This window comes from Somniosus microcephalus, chromosome 18, assembly GCF_052327205.1.
Source record: "Somniosus microcephalus isolate GS21.2 chromosome 18, FLI_Smic_1.0, whole genome shotgun sequence".
Lineage (NCBI taxonomy): Eukaryota > Metazoa > Chordata > Chondrichthyes > Squaliformes > Somniosidae > Somniosus > Somniosus microcephalus.
Genome location: NC_141004.1, coordinates 67,479,649 through 67,497,300, shown reverse-complemented (window position 1 = coordinate 67,497,300; position 17,652 = coordinate 67,479,649). Strand labels below are relative to the sequence as shown.

Here is a 17,652-nt window from a genome sequence, read left to right as displayed (position 1 = left end):
GTTATCAACCTGAAATTTAACACACTATTCTTACTTTAAAACTTCACTTTAAAACTCCAGTCAGTGGCAGTTAACAGTAAACAGTCAATCAGCTGTAACTGATTAGGTGTTAATTGTTATGACTAGCTGTTGACTGACTAATTTTAAGTAGTGTTTCTAAAAGGTATATATTAGAGGGATATCTGCCAAACGCAGAGAGCTGGGAGAATCTAATAAACGAAGTGGCTTGCTAAACAGAGTGGCAACGGGAATTTGGAGAGAGTGGGAATTCAGTGCAGAGGGGGAAGGAGGAGGTGCTAAGTAATTTAAACCCAGGGGCAACAGGAAATAAGTAAATTAATCGCTCTGAAGGAAACAAAGTGTGACATCATAATCGGCACAACAAGCGGAGTGGCAGAACTCGAGCAAGTTAAGATAACTATATAGGTAAGTATCTAGATATCCCTTTGTGTGTTTAGTATCTTTAGTGGTTAGTGGAAGAGGAGCTAAGTGATTAAATTCTAACTGCATTTAAAGATGCTAATAACTGAAATAGCTAAGTAATTAAACACCAAGCTAAATCCACCTATTTAATAAATCTAGCCCTCAAGTGACTAATTAGTTCAAGAAAAAAACAGATAACTAACAAATAAATGAATTCATTAATAAAGGTATATGACCGTGCATGCTGTGATTGTACTGTATGGGACTTTGTGGACAACGAGCCTATCCCAGACTGCCACATGTGCAAGAAATGTCTCTGCCTCAGTCGTTGAGCTAGCAACACTAACACATAAGGGAGGAGGAGATGGTGTTACTGGATAATTTACTCCAGAGTACAGTTGCACACCAGAGGATAGTGAAGGAGGTCCAGCAGACACTACTCCTGTCCAACAGGTACAAAGTACTTGATACCTGCGAGGATAAGGAGAAACTGTGGGAACAACAGCTAGAATGCCACCCAAGGCCGCATGGAGCAGGAGACTGCCTAAGGGGAGGAGGTGCAGAGTAGAAAGGTTGCAGTTATAGGGGATTCTATAATTGGGAGGATAGCTACCTGTAATATTCTTTGCAGTCAGGATCGAGAGTCCCAAAGGGTGTGTGCTTGGGTAATGGACATCTCTAAATGGCTGGGAAAGGGAGGGGGAGAATCTAGTTGTTGTGCTCCATGTCTGAACCAGCGACATAGGAGTTGGGAGCTAAACTTAAAAGCATCGGGATTATTACCCGAGTCACGTGCAAATTGACATAGGGACAAACAGATTAGGAAAGTCAACACGTGGCTAAAGGAGTGGTGTGGGAAAGAGGCGTTCCATTTGATGGGACACTGGCATCAGTACTCGGCAGGAAGGAGCTGTACCTTTGGGATGGGCTACACCTGAACCGGGCTGGGACCAAGGTCCTAGCGGAAAGGAGAACTAAGGTTGTAAATAAGATTTACACTATTAACATGGTGGGGGGGGGGGGGGGGGGAAAGAGAACTGCTAGAAATGACAGAAAACTAATAAAATAATCAGGAAAAAAGAGTGAAGGACAAACTAAAGGAACGATGAGGATAACACGAATGGCCAGAGATCGGATTAAAGTCCTAGAGCATAAAGGTAAAATAACTACTAAAAGCAAAGAGAGAGGAATAATAAGTAAAAATAATTTAAACTGTTGGTACAGCAATGTACATAGTATTAAAAACAAAATGAACTGGAGGCAATAATTTGTTGAGGGTCCAGATACAGTAGGGATGACTGAGAACAGATTGGCAACTAAATATTACAGGATAACATATTTAGGAAGGGAAGGAGGGGCGGTGGAGTAGCTGTACTAGTCAAAGATAACAATGCTATTAGAAAAAAGGATGTAACTAGCAGAAGGAAGCATTTCTGCTCCTCCCGGCCCACAAGGAGTGCTCCCCAAGGCTGTTCTCGCCTCTGTGCAGCTGCCGGGATACCGGAGGCCCGGGAAACCGGCCAGCCACAGTATAACCTGCAAAGCAGGTTAAATCCGAGGCTTCCAGCCAATGTCCCCTTTAATGTTTTCTTAGGTGCGTGGCCCCTTTAACGTGCAGCGTGGCCCATTCAAATTCCCGCGCATGTGCGTCTTTTTTCCTATTTAAAAGCCGGTGCGCTGGCTGCAAGGGAGCTCCAGACGGCTGCACAACTTAACGGGAACGTTGCTTCCAGCCTCTCATATTTAAAGTGCCAACACACCTCCTGGGAGCAGGTTGGCTGCCCGCCCCCTTGGCTTGCCTGAGGAAAAGCCGGAAGTTGACAGGTTGGAGCCGGCTTCCCGACACTTTTCCAATTTTTCCCCTTTTAACCCCCCACTCCCACCCGCCCACCTATGTTAAAATTCCCCCCAGCGAGACAGAAAACAGTGGGAAATCTTTAAAAGTGTAATCAATGGAGTTTGAGAAATATATTCAATTAAAAGCCAAAAGCAAGCTCATTATGGGGCACCATGGATGAATGAAGAACTAAAGGGAAAATTGAATCTAAGGAAAAAGACACAAGTACTTCGATACTAAAGGAGGAGGACAAGAGGACAAAAAGGAATACGAAGAACTTGGAGTAGTTAAAAAAAACATCAGTAAGGCAAAGAGAATTTACAAAATCAAATTATCAAAGAATATAAAAAAGGTAATAAGTGTTCTATAGACACAAATAACAAAAGGAAAATTAAAGTAGAGATAGGGCCACTAAAGGATGAGCAAGATAAACTCGCAGGTAATGGCAGAAGTATTGAATAACTACAAGGCAGCAGTGATACCCGCCCTGCTGTATGCCTCAGAGACACGGACCATGTACAGCAGGCACCTCAAAGCACTGGAGAGGTACCACCAACGCTGCCTCCGCAAGATCCTGCAAATCCATTGGCAGGATAGGCGCACCAACGTCAGTGTTCTCGTTCAGGCCAACATCCCCAGCATCGAAGCTCTGACTACGCTCGATCAGCTCCGATGGACGGGTCACATTGTCCGCATGCCTGATAAGAGACTCCCAAAACAAGCGCGCTACTCGGAGCTCCGGCACGGCAAGAGAGCCCCAGGTGGGCAGAGGAAACGCTTCAATGACACCCTCAAAGCCTCCTTGAAAAAGTGTAACATCCCCACCGACACCTGGGAATCCCTGGCCCAAGACCGCACAAAGTGGAGGAGAAGCATCCGGGAAGGTGCCGAACACCGAGACTCTTCGCCGGGAGCAAGCGGAAGCCAAGCGCAGGCAGCGCAAGTCAACCCAAGCACCCCACCCACCCGCCCCTTCAACCACCGTCTGCCCCACCTGTGACAGAGACTGTAGGTCCCGCATTGGACTCAGTCACCCGAGAACTCATTTTTAATGTGGAAGCAAGTCATCCTCAGTTCCCAGGGACTGCCTAAGAAGATTGAATAACTACTTCACATCAGTTATTACTAAAGATAACAAAATAGACACTTCCCCAGAGGATGAGATAGAAAATAATGGACAAACTAGCAAAACTAAGGATAAAACCCCAGGTCCATAGTTCCATAGAAGAGGGGATGGTGCCAGAGGACTGGGAAACTGCTAATGTTGTTCCTTATATACATAAAGGGAAATAGAATAAGACCTGGGAACTATAGAGCAGTCAGCTCAACGTCAGTGATGAGAAAGGTACGAGAATCTATACGAAAAGTTGTGATAGAAAAGCATCTAGAGACAGACGATATCATTTTAAAAAAATAGTATGGATTCCAAAAGGCGAAGTCATGCTTAACTAACCTGATAGAATTCTTTGAAGAGGTAATGGAAAGAGTAGACAAGGGTAATGTTGTAGATGTCATATGCTTGGATTTGCAAAATGCTTTCAATAAGATCTCACACGGTAGGCTCATGACAAAGGTTCGGACATGTGGAGTCGTGACACAGCTGAATGGATAGCAAATTGGCTAAAAAATAGAAAGTAGAGAGTAGGTAAAGGGTAGTTATTCAAATTGGAGGAAGGTAGAAAGCGGTGTTCCACAAGGATCAGTGCTGGGACCACGGTTATTCATAATTTACATTAATGATTTGGACTTGGGAACAAGTAACTCAATATCAAAATTTGAAAATGATGCCAAATTGAGTGGCTATAGCTAACACTGAGGAAGACTGGAACATAATATAAGACCACATTAGAAAACTTGCAGACTGGGCAGTTAAGTGGCAAATTAACTTTAACAGTTAACTGTGAGGTGATGCAATTTGGTAGGAAAAACGGAAACATCACCTGCACCTTAGAAAATAAGAAACTGAATGGGGTAGAAGAGCAAAGGGATCAAGGGATACAGGTGAACAAGTCATTAACAGCAGCATCACAGATCAGCAATTAAAAATGCTAAAGCCCTGGGATTTATTTCTAGGGGAATAGAATTCAAAAGTAGTGAAGTTACATTAAACTTGTATAGGACCCTGGTCAGGCCACACTTGGCATACTGTGCACAGTTCTGGTCTCCATATTATAAAAAAGACAGAAGCACTGGCGAAAGTGCAAAAAAGATTTACAAGGATGGTACCAGAACTGAGAGATTTCAGCTATCTGGAAAGATTGAACAGGTTGAGGTGCTTTCTTTTAGGTCACCTCTAAGTCTTCTCTTTTCTAGAGGTCTTTAAAATTATGGCTGGGTTGGGCAGGGTAGATGTGGATAGAATATTTCCACTTGTAGCAGAATCCAAAACCGTAAATACAAGATAGTTATTAAATAAATGCAATAGAGAAATAAGGAGGAGTTTCTTTACCCAGAGAAGTTAGAATGTGGAACTCGCTACCACAGGAAGTGGTTGAGGCTTAGATGCTTTCAAAAAGAAACTAGATGAGTACATGAGAGAAAAATGAATAGAAAGATATGCTGAGATGAGGTAGATGGAATGGGAGGAGATTCGTCTGGAGTATAAACAGCAGCACAGACTAATTGGCCCAAATGGCCCGTTTCTGTGCTGTATATTCTATGTAATAGGCCGTCAGCCCCTCGAGCCTGCTCCGCCATTCAATTAGATCATGGCTGAATTGTACCTTAACTTCATTTACCTGCCGTAGCTCCATATCCTTGATACCCATAAATAATTTTGAAGATGATATGAAGGGAATGGCAAATAAGTTTCACTTGCAGATTAAGATATGCAAAGCTTTCTAATGTTTGAAGAAAACTGTTGCACTTACAAATACATGACATTTTAAAATTATTTGTTAATGTTTACATTTGGTTTCTCCCCCCCCCCCCCCACCCCTCCTCTTCTGCCAATTTTCTTTCCTCTCAAAGGCATTGACTCCTTGATGGAGTGTACTGCTACACAGGTTACCCCCTCGTGCATTGACTCCTTGATGGAGTGTACTGCTACACAGGTTACCCCCTCGTGCATTGACTCCTTGATGGAGTGTACTGCTACACAGGTTACCCCCTCGTGCTTTGACTCCTTGATGGAGTGTACTGCTACACAGGTTACCCTCTCGTGCTTTGACTCCTTGATGGAGTGTACTGCTACACAGGTTACCCTCTCGTGCTTTGCCAAATGCTCATTTTTCATATGGGCTTGTACATTGTGCGTTAGCAGGCTGTTGGATTATATGGGTATTACAGTGGAGCCTGATCCAGTAAGGAGTGAGAATCTAGGCTGATTCTCCCTTCTGCTCCTTCTCTTGCTCCCCCCCTTTCTCTTTCCTTCCTTCCTTCCCTGTGCCTCGGTATAACAGAATCTGCATATTCTAACGGAGATGTGATTTTCAGCTATGATGTCATTTAAGTATTTTCTGTCTCCCACTGAGCAATGTACTACCCTACATTGCAGGCCACACTCACTGGGAGACTGATCTGGTGGCCTATGAGAGAGATGTTTCTATGATGCCTGTGTTGCTGTGCATTTTGTTACCAGGCTGAACTTGTGGAATTATTGGAATAGTTCTGGATCTGAACTGCCTTAATAAAAGTGCTATTCATACAGGATACACAAATAGGAAGCAATGATAGATGAGGAATAAACATTCTTGTCCTGATGTGTAACTCCCGAGTCCCACTTTGGTGACTGGATTGTGTGGCATAATTAGACGAGTGCTATATATTTTTTTCATATGGCATCTCTTGCCCTTGTTTTTGTTTCCACCGTGTTGTGCTCAGTAATTTGGTGCTGTCTGGAATAAACAAACTTTTTATAATGAAAAGATTGGTGTTTTAAGTTGGATTATAGGGCTAAAATGTTTACAGGTGATGTATACCAAATGTGCAAGGTGCTATAGACTGTTGGATCTTGCACACGTGCATATCCAGAATTTGACATTTGTTTCAAGTCTCTGCTCTTCAGTTTGAATAATGTATATGTTCTTTGTTTTAGGTCCAGGAACCTACTTGAATGTATATGAAGCAGAATGGAAAGTAAAATCTGGAAGGGACTTCATAAAGGTGACTATGCAACCCAGCAGATCACAGCACACCTGTAGTTACTCAGAGTGCAGTCATCCAGAATATGTACTTGAATACGTGCAAATTATACTGTAGTACAAAAATGAATTTTAGAAAATGTTTTTGTACTTGGCTTAAAAAATTTAAGGATAGCATTTACACTGGCTAGAATTTAGATTGTGAATGAGGCGGTTAAACTGACCTATTTGGTTGACCAGTTAACAGACTGTTAAAGGTGACTCTAGAACAGTAAATCTCCCTAATTGTGCATTGTGTACAAAGACTGTAGAACTGTACACGAAAACAAAACTACCCCCTAAATGACTTAATAATAAAAGTTGGAATAGGAATTTGATGTAATAGAGTAAATTTATAACTATTAAAAATAACCTTCCCTCCTGTCCTGAAGATGCATGAGCGTTGACAAGTGAGTGTTGTCAGGTTATTCAACCATGAGGGAAATCATAACCAAACCTGATGCAGTTGTCGCCCCATGTTGATGCATGCACTTTCCAAAAGGGCTCAGTGGGAGCGCGAGCTGATTTTTTTTTCTTTATTGCTCCCTCCCCACACCCACCTCCAGTCCAGGAACATTGAGGCCAATTGTAGCACTTGTACTACTGTCCTGGTGAGATTGTCCCAGGCCAGGAATTGCATCTGGGACATAATGAGCCATATGGACCAGGAGCCACACTAAGCAGTGACTTTACTACTGAGCCATTGAACACCTTTCTAGCACTTTTTAAAACTGGCATTGCAGCTTAGACTATTTGTATATGGTGTGACCACCTGAACTTCCTGCACAGAGACTTGGCATTATGCCGAAGTTTACATACCAGAGCGTGAAAATGTAATAGAGTCTGAACATTTCATTTTAAAGCTTCTCTGAACATTTTCAGTAAGAACACAAAGCTACAGGGTTCAGAAGAAAAGCTATCTAAGGAGAAGACATCAAGCTTATACTCTGATTTTAATTACCGTAAATTGATTAGTGTTTATATAGTGAAGTCCTAGAAATCAGCTGGAGGAGATCCAGAAGTGGTTGCATGCGGAGCTCCTGTGGAATTCTCTTTGGAATTCACTTTATGGAAGAACGTAATCTTTTATCTAAAACAAAAATGTACCAAATTCCAGAGTTGGATATTGCCCGACTGCAATACATCATAGAATCTAGCGCAATGTTTACCTCAATCATAAAAGGTTCGCTTGCGCCGCTAGTATTTTCTCTTTCTCCATCTTTTCCCAGTTTGCAGGGCGTAAAACCCCATTTGAAGATGCGACTGCTTTTTACTGGAATTTGTCTAATGTTTAAAATTGTGTACATGTCCCATGTTCAGTAGAAAGTCACTTAAATAGAAACATAGAAGATAGGAGTAGGCCATTCGGCCCCTCGAGCCTGCTCCGCCATTTAATGAGATCATGGCTGATCATCCAAATTCAGTACCCTGTCCCTGCTTTCTCCCCATATCCCTTGATCCCTTTAGCCTTAAGAAATATATCTAACTCCTTCGTGAATATATTTAATGAATTGGCCTCAACTGCCTTCTGTGGTAGACAATTCCACAGGTTCACCACTCTCTGGGTGAAGAAATTCCTCCTCATCTCAGTCCTAAATGGCTTACCCCTTAGACTGTGACCCCTGGTTCTGGACTCCCTCGCCATCAGGAACATCCTTCCTGCATCTAGTCTGTCTAGTCCTGTTAGAATTTAATAAGTTTCAATGAGATCCCCTCTCATTCTTCTAAACTCTAGTGAATATAAGCCTAATTGACCCAATCTCTCCTCATACATCATTCCTGCCATCCCAGGTATCAGCCTGGTGAATCTTCACTGCATTCTCTACATTCCAAGAACATCCTTCCTCAGATAAGGTGACCAAAACTGCACACAATGCTCAAGGTGTGGTCTCCCCAAGGCCCTGTACAACTGCAGCAAGACAACCTTGCTCCTGTACTCGAATCCTCTCGCTATGAAGGACAACATACCATTTGCCTTCTTAACCACCTGCTACATCTGCATGCTTACCTTCAGCGACTGGTGCACAAGGACACCCAGGTCTTGTTGCACTTCCCCTTTTCCCAATCTATTGCCGTTCAGATAATAAACTGACTTCCTGTTTTTGCCACCGAAGTGGATAACCTCGCATTTATCCACATTATACTGCATCTGCCCAATCACCCAACCTGTCCAAATCATACTGGAGTTTCTCTGCATCCTCCTCACAGCACACATGCCCACCCAGCTTTGTGTCATCTGCAAACTTGGAGATATTACATCCAGGTCCCTCGTCTAGATCATTATATATATTTTATAATAATAGCTGGGGTCCTAGCGCCGATCCCTGCGGTACCCCACTAGTCACTGCCTGCCACTCGGAAAAAGACCCGTTTATTCCAACTCTTTGCTTCCTGTCTGCCAGCCCGTTCTCTATCCAAGTCAATACCTTGCCCCCCAATCCCATGTGCTTTAACTTTGCACGCTAATCTCTTATGCGGGACCTTATCGAAAGCCTTCTGAAAGTCCAAATACGCCACATCCACTGGTTCCCCCTTATCTATTTTACCAGTTACATCCTCAAAAAATTCCAGTAGATTAGTCAAGCATGATTTACCTTTTGTAAATCCATGTTGACTTTGTCCGATCCTGTCACAAGTGCTCTGCTATTACATCTTTTATAATGGAATCTAGCATTTTCCCCACTACCGACGTCAGGCTTACCAGTCTGTAATTCCCTGTTTTCTCTCTACCACCTTTTTTAAATAGTGGGGGTTACATTAGCTACCCTCCAATCCATGGGAACTGTTCGAGTCTATAGAATTTTGGAAGCTGACCAATGCATCTACTATTTCTAGGGCCACTTCCTTAAGTACCATAGGATGTAGATTATCAGGCCCTGGGGATTTATCGGCCTTCAATCCCGTCAATTTTCCCAACACCATTTCCCTACAAATACTGATTCCATTCAATTCCTCCCTCTCATTAGACCCTATGACCCCCAACATCTCTGGGGAGGTTATTTGTGTCCTCCTTTTACTTAACAGTAATTTTAATGTCCCCATTTTCAAACAACAGCTTTTTATTAAACCATTAGAATAGATGCCTCAAGTCTTGGTAACCTCCCCTAATATTACTAAAACAAGTTTGCTTGGTGATAGAGAGGATTAAAGGTTCATGATGGCATTGAGCTAATTACCCCATTACTGCTATGCAGGAGTGACCACTGCCTGCACTCCAGTTTCTGCTCACTGCCCAAGCTTACACTGCTATGGATGTTATTATTTAAATTGGGGTGGGTTAGTAATCAACTTTCTTCCCTGAAATTTTGCATATGGTTCTGACTGGCACTCAAGACATATTAAATCCATCCTTTACAATGCTCTGAGTGATATTAGTGCCACTGGAGGCATCAAGGCCCCTTGAAGGGGTTTTGCTTGGAGCACCTGATCTGACTCGTTTCAGTAGCAGCTGTCAGTGGCACTCGGTCAGGTCTGATATTTTAGGACTGGATGTGGGTGGGTTGAGAGGGCAGCCCACCCATACATCACAGCAGCGTGCTTTTAGGACCCCCACCTGATATCCGAGAGATTCTTGGTGAGAAATGCGACTTTGTATTGACTGTACATGTAATATAAAGAAACCATCTTAATGCCAGTTTTGGGAACTAAATGGCACAGCAGGTTAGCCACTTGCATTTCGCCTCTGGGACTTGATTTCAAATCTAGCCCAGATTGAGGGGATGCAAGACTCGTCTGTTGACTATATGGGTTGTGTGTGAAATGTGTTGAACAGTCTCTGAGCAGTCACTAGTGGGCAGCAGAAAACTGCCCCATATTCAGCACTGATTGGTAATCGAGCAGCCACAGGACAGCTGGTGTGAAAAATAGGGGTGGGGGAGAGAAATTCCACACTGATGCTGTAGGGGGGCTTCTTTTGAAGTTTTGGGGGCTGAAATTTTACTCTGCAATTTGCTGTGCTACACTTATGCCTAAAATGGAAAGTGTACCATCCGCAGCACTAAACCTCCCTTACTTTGTTGAGCACAATTTTACTTTTTAAAAAAATGTAATTTTTAGCCAATAAAAACCCAGTTTGTCAAAACTTGCTGCCACCTCAAATAAATATTGGAAGCCACGAGAAGGGAAAAATAAGAAAAAGATAGTTTTTAAATTTATCTGATGGCACACAGACCGACCTCCATAATTTTCTCCGTGTCTCATCTTAACCTAAAAATGGATAGAAAATGGGGATTACAAAGTGAGCAGGTTTACTTATTTTGAAAGAATATTACAGTAATAATTACCTGTTTAATCAATTTTATAACTAAGTGTTTCCTGCAGTGTTTGTTGATAATTAAACTAGTTGGCCCAGAGCGATTGAAATTTCCCTGAATCTGTTGGCAGTCTGAGTGTTAATAATTACATATGAACATACGAATTAGGAGCAGGAGTCGGCCCCTCGGCCCCGCTCCGCCATTCAATAAGATTATGGCTGATCTGATTACTCCACATTCCCGCCTACCCCCAATAACCTTTTCACTCCCTTGCTTATCAAGAATCTATCTACCTCTGCCTTAAAAATATTCAAAAACTCTGCTTCTACCGCCCTCTGAGGAAGGGAGTTCCAAAGACTCACGACCCTCTTGAAAAAAAAAAAATTCTCCTCATCTCCGTCTTAAATGGGCGACCCCTTATTTTTAAACAGTGACCCCTAGTTCTAGATTCTCCCACAAGAGGAAACATCCTCTCCACATCCACCCTGTCCAGACCCCTCAGGATCTTGTATGTTTCAATCAAGTCACCTCTTACTCTTCTAAACTCCAGCGGATACAAGCCTAGCCTGTCCAACCTTCCCTCATGAGATAACCCGCCCATTCCAGGTATTAGTCTAATAAACCTTCTCTGAACTGCTTCCAATGCATTTACATCCTTCCTTAAATAAGGAGACCAATGCTGTACACAGTACTCCAGATGTGGTCTCACCAATGCCCTGTATAACTGAAGCATAACCTCCCTACTTTTGTATTCAATTCCCCTCTCAATAAACAATAACATTCTATTAGCTTTCCCAATTGCTTGCTGTACCTGCATAGTAACTTTTTGCGATTCATGCACCAGGACACCCAGATCCCTCTGCATCTCAGAGCTCTGCAATCTCTTGCCATTTAGATAATATGCTTCTTTTTTATTCTTCCTGCCAAAATGGACAATTTCACATTTTCCCACATTATACTCCATTTGCCAGATCTTTGCCCACTCACTTAACCTATCTATATCCCTTTGTAGCCTCCTTATGTCCTCTTCACAATTTACTTTCCTACCTATCTTTGTGTCATCAGCAAATTTAGCAACCATACCTTCAGTCCCTTCATCCAAGTCTGTTATATAAATTGTAAAAAGTTGAGGCCCCAGCACTGATCCCTGTGGCACACCACTCGTTACATCTTGCCAACCAGAAAATGACCCATTTATGCCTACTGTTTCCTGTTAGGTAGCCAATCTACTATTGATGCACCATCAATTACTCAAAAGACTGAGGTTGAGCGAGTAACAATCAGGCTTTTATTAACTAAAGAATGAAGGTCTTGTCTCGAGTGGTCGACCCGTCCAGAATACTAAGGGACTGGGAGGTAGTCACTTATATACCTGGAATAGTGGGAGGAGTCAGCCGAGGCATGTCCAGACCTGTACCTAGTGGAATACACATACAGACAGGTTATAACAGTGGTTTACCACATTCACCCCTTGTTTAAAAATGAGTCCGGCGGGGTGAAGTGTATTGGAGTCTCTCCGGAGGTCTTGTCTGCCGCTGTGATCGACGTGGCGACGGCAGGGGTGGTGGAGCTTCCGGCGTCGCGTCCCGTGTAGGCTGGGGCCCTGGAGTGTAGTCCGGGGCCCTGGAGTGTAGTCCTCGTGGGTGACGGTCCAAGGCGAGCCGGCTGCTGGGGTTGGATATCGGGTCGTGGGGGGGGTGGTAATGGGTAGTGGGTTACAGCGGTCCCCGAGGGTGCGAGGTCTCGTATGGAGACTGTGTCCTCCCGCCCGTCCGGGTACGCAATGTAAGCGTACTGGGGGTTGGCGTGGAGGAGGTCGACCCTCTCGACCAGGGGGTCCGTTTTATTGGCCCTCACGTGCCTTCTCGGTAGTACCGGCCCTGGGGACGTCAGCCATGGCGGGTAACGATGTCCCCGATGTGGACTTCCTTGGGAAGACAAACATTTTCTCGTGAGGGGTGGCATTGGTGGCAGTGCAGAGCAGTGACCGAATCGAGTGGAGCGCATCGGGGAGCACCTCCTGCCAGCGGGAGGTCGGAAGGCCCCTAGACTTTAAGGCTAGTAGGGCGGCCTTCCAAACTGTTGCATTCTTTCTTTCCACCTGTCCGTTCCCCCGGGGGTTGTAACTGGTGGTCCTGCTTGTGGCTATACCCCTAGTGAGCAGGTACTGGTGGAGTTCGCTCATAAACGATGAGCCCCGGTCGCTATGGATATAGCTGGGGAAACCGAACAGGGTGAAGAGGCTGTTCAGAGATTTAATGACCGTGGCACTGGTCATGTCCGGGCAGGGGATAGCAAACGGGAACCAGGAGTACTCGTCAATGATGTTGAGGAAGTACACATTGCGGTCGGAGGAGGGGAGAGGCCCTTTGAAATCGACGCTCAGGCGTTCGAAAGGGCGAGTGGCTTTTATCAGGTGGGCTCTGTCTGGTCTATAAAAGTGCGGTTTGCATTCAGCGCAGACTTGGCAGTTCTTGGTCATGGTCCTGACCTCCTCGATGGAGTAAGGCAGGTTGCGGGCCTTGATGAAGTGGAAGAACCTGGTGACCCCCGGGTGGCAGAGGTCATTGTGGAGGACCCTCAGCCTATCGATCTGCGCGCTGGCGCAGGTGCCACGCGATAGGGCATCTGAGGGTTCATTGAGCTTCCCAGGCCGGTACAAGATCTCGTAATTGTAGGTGGAAAGTTTGATTCTCCACCTCAAGATCTTGTCATTTTTGATTTTGCCCCTCTGCTTGTTGTTGAACATAAAAGCAACTGAACGCTGGTCAGTGAGCAGGGTAAATCGTTTTCCGGCCAGGTAGTGCCTCCAATGACGCACAGCCTCCACGATAGCCTGGGCCTCCTTCTCGACCGTGGAGTGTCTGGTCTCCGGGCCCTGGAGGGTTCGTGAGAAGAATGCCACAGGTCTCCCCGCCTGATTAAGGGTGGCGGCCAGAGCGAAGTCGGACGCATCGCTTTCCACCTGGAAGGGGATGGATTCGTCCACTGCGTGCATGGTGGCTTTGGCAATGTCTTCCTTGATACGGTGGAAGGCTAAGCGGGCCTCTGCCGTCACGGGAAAAGAGGTGGACTTGATCAGCGGACGGGCTTTGTCTGCATAGTAGGGGACCCACTGAGCGTAGTAGGAAAAAACCCTAGGCACCTCTTCAGAGCTTTGGGGCAGTGGGAGTTCCATAAGGGGACGCATCCGGTCCGGGTCGGGACCGATGACCCCGTGTTCCACAACACAGCCAAGGATGGCGAGGCGGCCTGTGCGGAATATGCACTTCTCCTTGTTATACGTCGGGTTCAGGAGTTGGGCGGTGCGGAGGAATTTCTCGAGGTTTGCGTCATGGTCCTGCAAGTCATGGCCGCAGATGGTCACATTATCTAGGTGAGGGAAAGTGGCCTGCAGCTCGTTTTGATCGACCATCCGGTCCATCTCCTTTGGAAGACGGAGACCCGTTAGTAACGCTGAAGGGAACCCTAAGGAAGTGATAGAGGCGGCCGTTTGCCTCAAAAGCAGTATACTGGCGGTCTTCAGGGCTGATGGGGAGCTGGTGGTACGCTGATTTCAGGTCAATGGTCGAAAAGACGCGGTACTGCGCGATCTGGTTGACCATGTCAGCTATGCGGGGGAGTGGGTAGGCGTCCAGCAGGGTGTAGCGGTTTATTGTTTGGCTGTAGTCGATGACCAGGCGTTGTTTCTCGCCGGTCTTAACGACTACAACCTGGGCTCGCCAGGGGCTGGAGCGGCCCTCAATAATCCCCTCCTTCAGGAGCCGTTCCACTTCGGTTTTGATGAAAACCCTGTCCCCGGCACTGTATCGCCTGCTCTTTGTGGCGATGGGCTTACAGTCGGGGGTGAGGTTAGCAAACAGTGGGGGTGGGGGGGGGGGGGGGGGGGGGGGGGGGGTGGGACTCTGAGTGTGGAGAGGTTGCATCTGGTGCGCGGCGGGCAATTTGGAGGCTGCTGGCTGCGGACTGTGAGTGGGGGGGGGGGGGGGGGAGAGGGCCACCGTACGCCATCGTAACGCTTTTGAGGTGGCACTGGAAATCCAACCCCAGTAGAACGGCAGCGGAGGTCGGGCAGGACCAGGAGTTTAAAATTATTGAACACAGTCCCATCTACTACTAGTGTCACCACGCAGTAGCCGCCAATGTCCGCTGACTGGGACTCGGAGGCCATAGAAATCCGCTGGTGCGCAGGCAGGACTGGGAGAGAGCAACGCCGCACCGTGTCGGGGTGGATGAAGCTCTCTGTGCTCCCGGAGTCAAAAAGGCAGTTTATTGCATGGCCGTTTACCTTAACGTCCATTTTGGACCGAGCTAGCTGGTGCGGTCTCGTTTGGTCCAGCGTCAGAGGCCAGCGTAGGGGTCGGTGTGTCGCTGCGAGTATCAGATTGGAGGGGGGGGGGTGGGGTTGGCGATCTGCTGCGTCCCGGCTGGTGTCCAAGATGGCGGCGTCCATGATTCCCATGTGGCTGGAGTCGTCCAAGATGGCTGCTGCTGCGGTGGTTCGCACATGGCTGGGGAGGCCCAAGATGGCGGCCCGCACGGCCCACACGCGGCGCTGTTGGGGGCCCAAGATGGCGGCTCGCACGGCCCACACGCGGCGCTGCTGGCGTTCGGGGTGGCTTTGGCCTTGCAGACGCTGGCGTAGTGTCCCTTTTTCCCGCAGCCCGAGCAGGTCGCATTCTTCGCCGGGCAGCGTGCTCTGGGGTGTTTGGCTTGGCCACAGAAGTAGCATTTCTGGCCTTGGGATACTGCTGTCTGGCTTTGGGACACTGCTGCGGTAGTTGGGCCGTTGTTGGGCTGTGGCTGGGGTGGCACGGTGCTATGGGGCTGTCCTACCGTGTCCCAGGTTGTCGTTCCCCGCGGCGTCCACGGTGCAGAGGAGTAGGCATCCATGCCCCGGAAGGCTGCGTCCAGTGTTAGTGCGATGTCGGAGGCTTTGTCAAGGGTGAGGTCACTCTGCTCCAGCAGTCGCTGTCGGGTGTAGTTGGACCTGTGGCCCGCTACGAAGGCATCCCGGATCAGTTCCTCCGTGTACTTAGTGGGCGTTACCGCCTTACACCCACAGGCCCGGCCAAGCACGGACAGTGCTTGGAGGTATTCCTCAGTCGATTCCCCAGGTTGTTGCTTGCGACTCCCCAGAAGGTGCCTAGCGTGTACTTCGTTCACAGGGCGCGTGTACTGGGTCTTGAGGAGCTGGAGGGCGGCTGTGTACGAGGTCGCGTCCCGGATGACTGAGTACACTCGGTGGTTCACCTTGGAGAACAGGACAGACAGTTTGTCCGCATCCGTTTCGACTGCAGTGGAGGCAGTCAGGAATGTCTCGAAGCACGTGAGCCAGTGAGCAAACTTGGTGGAAGCGTCCGCTTCCCGACTGTCCAGGTCCAGGCATGCTGGTGAGGATCTTCTCCATTATAAAAAATTTAGTTAATAAAATTGATGTGCCATCAATTACTCAAAAGACTGAGGTTGAGCGAGTAACAATCAGGCTTTTATTAACTAAAGAATGAAGGTCTTGTCTCGAGTGGTCGACCCGTCCAGAATACTAAGGGACTGGGAGGTAGTCACTTATATACCTGGAATAGTGGGAGGAGTCAGCCGAGGCATGTCCAGACCTGTACCTAGTGGAATACACATACAGGTTATAACAGTGGTTTACCACAACTATCCGTGCCAATATGTTACCCCCTACACCATGAGCTTTTATTTTCCACAATAACCTTTGATGTGGCACCTTATCAAATGCCTTTTGGAAATCTAAGTACAGTACATCCACCGGTTCCCCTTTATCCACAGCACATGTTACTTCCTCAAAGAACTAGAATAAATTGGTTAAACATAATTTTCCTTTCACAAAACCATGTTGACTCTGCCTGATTACCTTGAACTTTTCTAAGTGCCCTGCTATAACATCTTTAATAATAGCTTCTAACATCTTCCCTATGACAGATGTTAAGCTAACTGGCCTGTAGTTTCATAAGAACATAAGAAATAGGAGCAGGAGTAGGCCAATCGGCCCCTCGAGCCTGCTCCGCCATTCAATAAGATCATGGCTGATCTGATCCTAACCGCCAATCTACTATCACAGAACCATCTCCTGAATCTAACAGAATTAGACACACGAAATAGGAGCAGGATCAGGCTACACGGCCCCTGGGCCCGCTCTGCTACCCACAGGGCCATGTCCGATCTGAACCTAGACTCATGTCCAAATTCCTGCCCGCTCCCCGTAACCCTTAATTCCCTTTACTTCTAGGAAACTGTCTATTTCTGTTTTAAATTTATGTAATGATGTTGCTTCTACAACTTTTTGGGGCAGCATATTCCATGGACCTACCACCCTCTGAGTGAAGTAGTTCCTCCTCATCTCAGTTTTGAAAGAGCAGCCCCTTATTCTAAGACTATGCCCCCTAGTTCTAGTTTCACCCATCATCGGGAACATCCTCCCCGCATCCACCCAATCCAACCCCTTCACAATCTTATATGTTTCAATAAGATCGCTCTCATTCTTCTGAACTCCAATGAGTAGAGTCCCAATCTACTCAACCTCTCCTCATATGTCCATCCCCTCATCCCCGGGATTAACCGAGTGAACCTTCTTTGTACTGACTCGAGAGCAAGTATGTCTTTTCTTAAGTATGGACACCAAAACTGTATGCAGTATTCCAGGTGCGGTCTCACCAATACCTTGTACAACTGAAGCAATACCTCCCTATTTTTATATTCTATCCCCCTAGCAATGAAAGCCAACATTCCATTGGCCTTCTTAATCACTTGCTGCACCTGCATACTAACCTTTTGAGTTTCGTGCACCAGGACCCCCAGATCCCTTTGTACTTCAGTACTTTCCAGTTTCTTGCCATTAAGATAATAACTTGCTCTACGATTTTTCCTGCCAAAGTGCATAACCTCACACTTTCCAGTATTTTATTCCATCTGCCAAATCTCTGCCCACTTACTTAACCTGTCTATGTCCCCTTGCAGGTTTTTTATGTCCTCCTCACTCACTACTTTCCCTCCC

At 46.5% G+C, this 17,652-nt stretch overlaps 1 protein-coding gene across 2 annotated transcripts in view; it reads left to right on the top strand.

Moving 5' to 3' along the window:
- Positions 1-17,652, top strand: part of LOC147105342 (AT-rich interactive domain-containing protein 2-like) — a 273,552-nt gene that overhangs the window by 137,329 nt on the left and 118,571 nt on the right. For both annotated transcript variants that reach the window (XM_086011614.1, XM_086011613.1), the window contains exon 6: positions 6,297-6,364. In XM_086011614.1, coding sequence (XP_085867740.1) covers positions 6,297-6,364 — 68 coding nt within the window. The remainder of the gene's footprint in view (positions 1-6,296; positions 6,365-17,652) is intronic.